The 5,384-nt window shown below is 37.9% G+C and overlaps 1 protein-coding gene across 2 annotated transcripts; it reads left to right on the top strand.

Moving 5' to 3' along the window:
- Positions 1-248: 248 nt before the first annotated feature.
- Positions 249-5,080, top strand: LOC131307339 (inositol oxygenase 1-like). Of its 2 annotated transcripts, XM_058333803.1 has the most exons (11): positions 249-370; positions 598-664; positions 1,104-1,185; positions 1,841-2,045; positions 2,197-2,256; positions 2,368-2,420; positions 2,904-3,026; positions 3,910-3,979; positions 4,081-4,159; positions 4,641-4,722; positions 4,823-5,080. In XM_058333803.1, the coding sequence occupies exons 1-11, from the start codon at positions 349-351 to the stop codon at positions 4,847-4,849; spliced, it is 870 nt and encodes a 289-aa protein (XP_058189786.1). In that variant the 5' UTR covers positions 249-348; the 3' UTR covers positions 4,850-5,080. The 2 variants fall into 2 exon arrangements, with proteins under 2 accessions (XP_058189786.1, XP_058189787.1); XM_058333804.1 differs by lacking the exon at positions 4,823-5,080 and having other exon boundaries at positions 4,091-4,159; positions 4,641-4,724.
- The last annotated feature ends 304 nt before the right edge of the window (positions 5,081-5,384 follow it).

Here is a 5,384-nt window from a genome sequence, read left to right as displayed (position 1 = left end):
TGGGCTACAAGCCCATTCGTCGATAACTTGGTAATTTCGGGGTGTCCCCTTATTGTAGGATTGTAGGATTGGATAAGTCGATGACTAGATAATTCAATAACTGGTAATTTCAGGTTTCCTGAATTGTAGGATTTGATAAGTCGATAAGAACCGGTATTAATTGATGAGATTCCTTAATTATAGGAGATTGGATAAGTCCCCCCTGGAAACCTATATAAATTATGCACCCATTGTCCTTTGTTCTCCACACAACAAATATCCCTTTCATTCTCTCCTTCTACCCACACAAAAAAAAAAATTAAAAAAAATTAAAAAAACCACTCCTCTTTAATTTCACAAGCAATTAACATGGCATCCGAAGCTAATGCAGGTATTACACCATTCTCATTCTTTCTCTGTTCATTTTGACATTTCCCCTTTCAACATAGAAGAAAAATAAACATCTCGGAGTTTCGGAATCAGTCGAGGTGCGCGCGCAAGCTGATCCGGGCATCCGGTTGTAAAAAAAAAATGAACAAGTCTCGTTTTTTATTATTATTGTAATGTGTGTAAATCAGAGAACAATTTTGTTTTTTTTTTAAAATTTGGGAATCGCAGAACAAATTAAGAGCAACAATGAGGCCTTCGCTGTCCCGGACAACAATGCTTTTGGTCACTCTTTCAGGTCATCTCTCTCCCTCTCTCTCTCTTTCTCTCATTTTCTCCGTCATTTGTCAAGGAATCAAAGAAGATGTTGAGATCAAAGGCTACAATTAATTGAGAGATAGTACCTTACAACGCCTCATTACGGAGGCATTCCATCTCGACCGTCCAAAAGTGTTTTGGACGGTCCGGATTAAAAATAATCTATTACCGCTAATATATATCTATTAACGGTAATAAATTATTTTCAATCCAAATCATTCAATACAGTTTTGGATGGCCGAGATTGAGCTCTTTAAATTTTCTTTATAGAAATCTCGTAATGAAGTTTTTCTCCAATTAATTAACTTAAATAATTTCATCTCTCTCTCTCTCTCTCTCTCCGTCATTTGTCATCAAGGAATGAAAGAAAGAAGACGTTGAGATGAAAGGCTACAATTAGCTACTATAATTAATTTCAGGGACTATGACAAGGAAAGCGAGAGAAGAGCTGGCGTGGAAAATTTCTACAAGACCAATCACATCAACCAGACTTACCAATTTGTAAGTTTAGTGTCCATGCAATTACATAGGAGTAATTCTTAATCAAAAAATCAATTAAATAACGTGGTTTTAGTTTTCAAAAAAAATAATAATAACGTAGACATGATTTTAGCACAGAAACTTAGCTCAGAATTAGGTGGAAGTATTTCTAAATTACAAACTATCATACAAGGCATTTTAATTCATTTTTTCATCAATACAATGGGCATGAAAAACATGAGCGCAGTCGGAGTCTTCGTGGTCCAAGATAATAAAACCATCAGTAAGAATACATAAGCACGAGACTTTTTTATAGTACCGGCGAACTAGCTAGATGGCGGCGGCAATGAAATCTGGCCCGCATCGAAACAGAAAAGCACTATGAAATATCAAGTCAACCATTGCATACATTACAAATTGAAACCCTACAAGGCCAATCACATCAACCAGACAAACCGCGTCAACCAGAAATCCAATATCGCATTTTTTTCAATCTAACTAACTAACTAACAGGATTATATTATTCATCCTGAATCATGTCACAATGGTAATTCTAAATTACAAGCCCCGATACATAATAAATGAAACCCTAGTCTTCCTCTAAAGAAATGATATTGGTACCGACAAAAGTCTTGTGTAACAATGGTACGCAATATTATGGTGATGATGGATGAAGGCAAAGAAGAAGAAAGAGGAGTATGGAAAGCTGAACAGCGCGGAAATGAGCATCTGGGACTGCTGCGAGCTCCTCAACGAATTCGTCGACGAGAGCGATCCGGATCTCGATGAACCGCAGATCGAACACCTCCTCCAATCCGCCGAGGCCATCAGGAGGGACTACCCCATTGAGGATTGGCTGCATCTCACAGCACTTATTCATGGTAACATCTCTGGCCCTAAAAAATCAAACCAAGACGTTTTAGTACGTTCGTTTATACGAATCCAAGACGTTTTAGTACGTTCGTTTATACGAATGGCGGTCCAAACAACTGTGCCCAGAATCATTTTAGGCTAATTTTTATTTGCATGCAGATCTGGGAAAAGTATTGCTGCATCCCAAGTTTGGAGGGGAGCCACAATGGTGTGTTGTTGGTAAGTTTTTGCCACCGTTGATTTGTAGGCGTCGGCAATTTAACGTATGAGATCCTTTAGCTGGTGCACATTGATTTATGATCACTTTGGTTTTCTTGTTTCCATTTACAGGTGATACATACCCACTGGGATGTGCATTTGATGAGTCCATTGTCTATCACAAGGTATGCACCCTTTCATATCTTTGGTCTCACCCACAACCAATTTTGGGCTTTTCTCTTGATACAAGACTAGTGTTGGGAAGCCCATGGATCAAACCCAACTTGGTATCAGCCTCAAGTTCGAACTAGGGTCCTAATTCGGAATTTCCTAATTTTTACTCTTAGGTAAGATTCTCCATGTTGTCGCGTCATACTGCTAGTGGACGACGGAATTGGTCCTTCAAAAATTACTCAGGTGTGCATAAGCCGACTTGAACGCCCTGAGATATCAAAAGCTAGTTACAATAATGTTGTCACATCACACGACTGTACTATATCAGTCAACCGATTGATTACTTCAAATCGTTTGTAACATCGTCATACCAAGGGAATGGGAAGGAAAGCCACCAAGTTGGGTTTTGATATAGCAAATTAAGCTAGCAAAAGTATGCCTAATTGCATTACATTAATTTCAGTGGTTGATTTTTGTCACATGTTTTGTTTTAGTACTTTGGTGAGAACCCAGACTCCAAACATCCAATCTACAGCACAAAGCTGGGAGTCTACAAGGAAAATTGTGGGCTTGAGAATATCACCATCTCCTGGGGTCACGACGACTACATGTACACGGTATGTCCCTTTAGCCCATTATATATGTAAATTTTTTTTCCAACGCATTTCCAATCGAGTTATGGAACGAGCAAGTTCTAGAACATACAAATCTACACGCGATCGCAGGTACGGAGATAAGGGGGCATGCATGAATTAGGGATAGGGTTGCAAATGAACCGCTCGACTCAACTCGTTTATTAATTGAGCTGAGCTCGAGCACGAATTTTAGGTTTGTTTACTAAACGAAGCAAGCTCACACTCAAAAGCTCAGCTCGGCTTTTTTATAGGCTCATCTCATTTTAAAAAGGCTCATTAAATAAATTAGTCAGGCTCAACTTGTTTATAAATAAGCCGAGCTCGAACACTATAAGCTCGGCTCGACTCTTTTGCACCCCTAATTAGGGATAGATGATCCATCATTTTTTTAAATAACTCAAGTGTTTGGGCCGCTTACGCACACCTCCACTAATCTTAGATGCCCAATCTCACAATTCACTTGTGGGGAGCCCAATTAAAGTCGGACTGACCCAAACAAGTTAATTCCACCCGGGAGGTACTAAAAATAGTTGGGGCACTAATTTTAGGGAAAATGACGGCCAAAGACATGTTTTGATAATTAATATCCGTCAAGGACGTTTTCAGCAATAACAATTGTTCTTAACATGTTCTTGGAGGGTATTAACTATTAAAATACGTCCTGGGCCGTCATTTTCCCCTAATTTTATCACTTTTTTTAGGAGGCCTAAGGTGACCACCTTTTGTGCCTTAATTCAGAGCCGAGCCAAATATAAGCCCAAAAAATATAACTAGGGCCTTTTCTTCAAAATTCGCCTCAGGCCTTTGCGATGTCAAGGCCGACCCTGAATGTCGTTCGTTTCTTGAAAATCTATGTATTGGACAGGTGATGAAGGAAAGTAAGACAACTTTACCCCCAGCTGGGCTCTTCATCGTCAGATTCCACTCCTTCTATGGTATGCCTCCTTACATCTAATTAGAAAATACGTATTAACTTGAATCATTAAGGTTAATAGTGATTAATACAGACTACTATGATTGCCTGGTTTATATCCAGCACTGCACAGGAATGGGGCTTACAGCTACTTGATGAATGAGGAGGACAAGGAGAATCTCCACTGGTTGAGGATCTTCAAGTAAGATACATACAATCTCCCTCATTGTTAAAGTTTGGTATGAAGTCTTAACGAGTACTTCCGACTTTTTCTCTCCTAAGCATAGTTCGGGTAGCTTGATTTTCTAAATAGTTTTGTCCGACGTAAAAGTTTACTGAGTTGAGTTTGGAATATGTTCACAATTTTAACAAGTACTTATAAAATCACAAATCAAATAACCCTTATTTGTCTCGAAAGTAACCCCTTAACGAAAAAGCTTCACTATTTTCCCTCTTAAGAACATTTAATTTGGTGATTGTATGCAAAATTTAGGAGTAGTTTTCATTTTGACTAACAAACATTTCTCAAAAAAAAAAAAAAAAAATGGACGAAAAAACAGCGTTGGGTTTAACTATAAAAAAATATTTTCATAATCGTAATTAAAACGTCGCCACTATCTACGTATCCCGCAATCACTAACCCATTGTCTGCTTGTGCTTTTTGTTGCTCTTTTGTGGTGCAGCAAGTATGATCTATACAGCAAGAGCAAGGTCAGAGTTGATGTGGAAAAAGTCAAGCCTTACTACCTCTCCCTCATCCAAAAGGTTCAATATTACTATTACTTCTCTATTTCTTTCTTTTTTGGTTCCTATTACCTTGTGATTAATTGGTTTAACACATTTGTTTCTCTCTCTATGTGTGCAGTACTTTCCTGCAAAGCTCAAATGGTGATGGCAAAGGTCAACAACAGAGGATGTTGACATCATCATGTATCTATACAAAAGCGTGTTTATGAAAGTGGGTTGGATACTCAAATCCGAGATCTATCTTGTATAACGAAACGCCCATCAATTGTATGTGGCTTTCTCGGGAACCTAATTGTAATGCAACGAATCATGTTATTTGGACAAAATTTGAATAATATGTACCGATTCATTTATTGAAAATGTTTAGTGATTGTCTTGCCATGTTATTTTTCCTTGTGAATAGGATTCGGATGATATGAGACAGCAGAAAAAAGAAAAAAAAAAAAAAAACCATTTTCAAGCATGTTTGGAACATCTTTGTTATGGTGTTTAAACCTAACTTTTGAGTGAAACGCTTTTTTTTTTTTTGTCTCGGGGCAAGAAATCCTTTAAGAACCCTTATGAAAAATGCTTTCCAAACAGATTTTACGCAAAAGAAAACAAAAGTTTTTTTCGAAACAATGATGTACTTGTTTCGTCTCATAAAATATGTCCGGCCCGTAAAAACGAGAATTTAAAAC

This window comes from Rhododendron vialii, chromosome 11a (assembly GCF_030253575.1).
Source record: "Rhododendron vialii isolate Sample 1 chromosome 11a, ASM3025357v1".
NCBI classification, from domain to species: Eukaryota; Viridiplantae; Streptophyta; class Magnoliopsida; order Ericales; family Ericaceae; genus Rhododendron; species Rhododendron vialii.
This window is presented reverse-complemented; position numbering and strand designations above follow the sequence as displayed.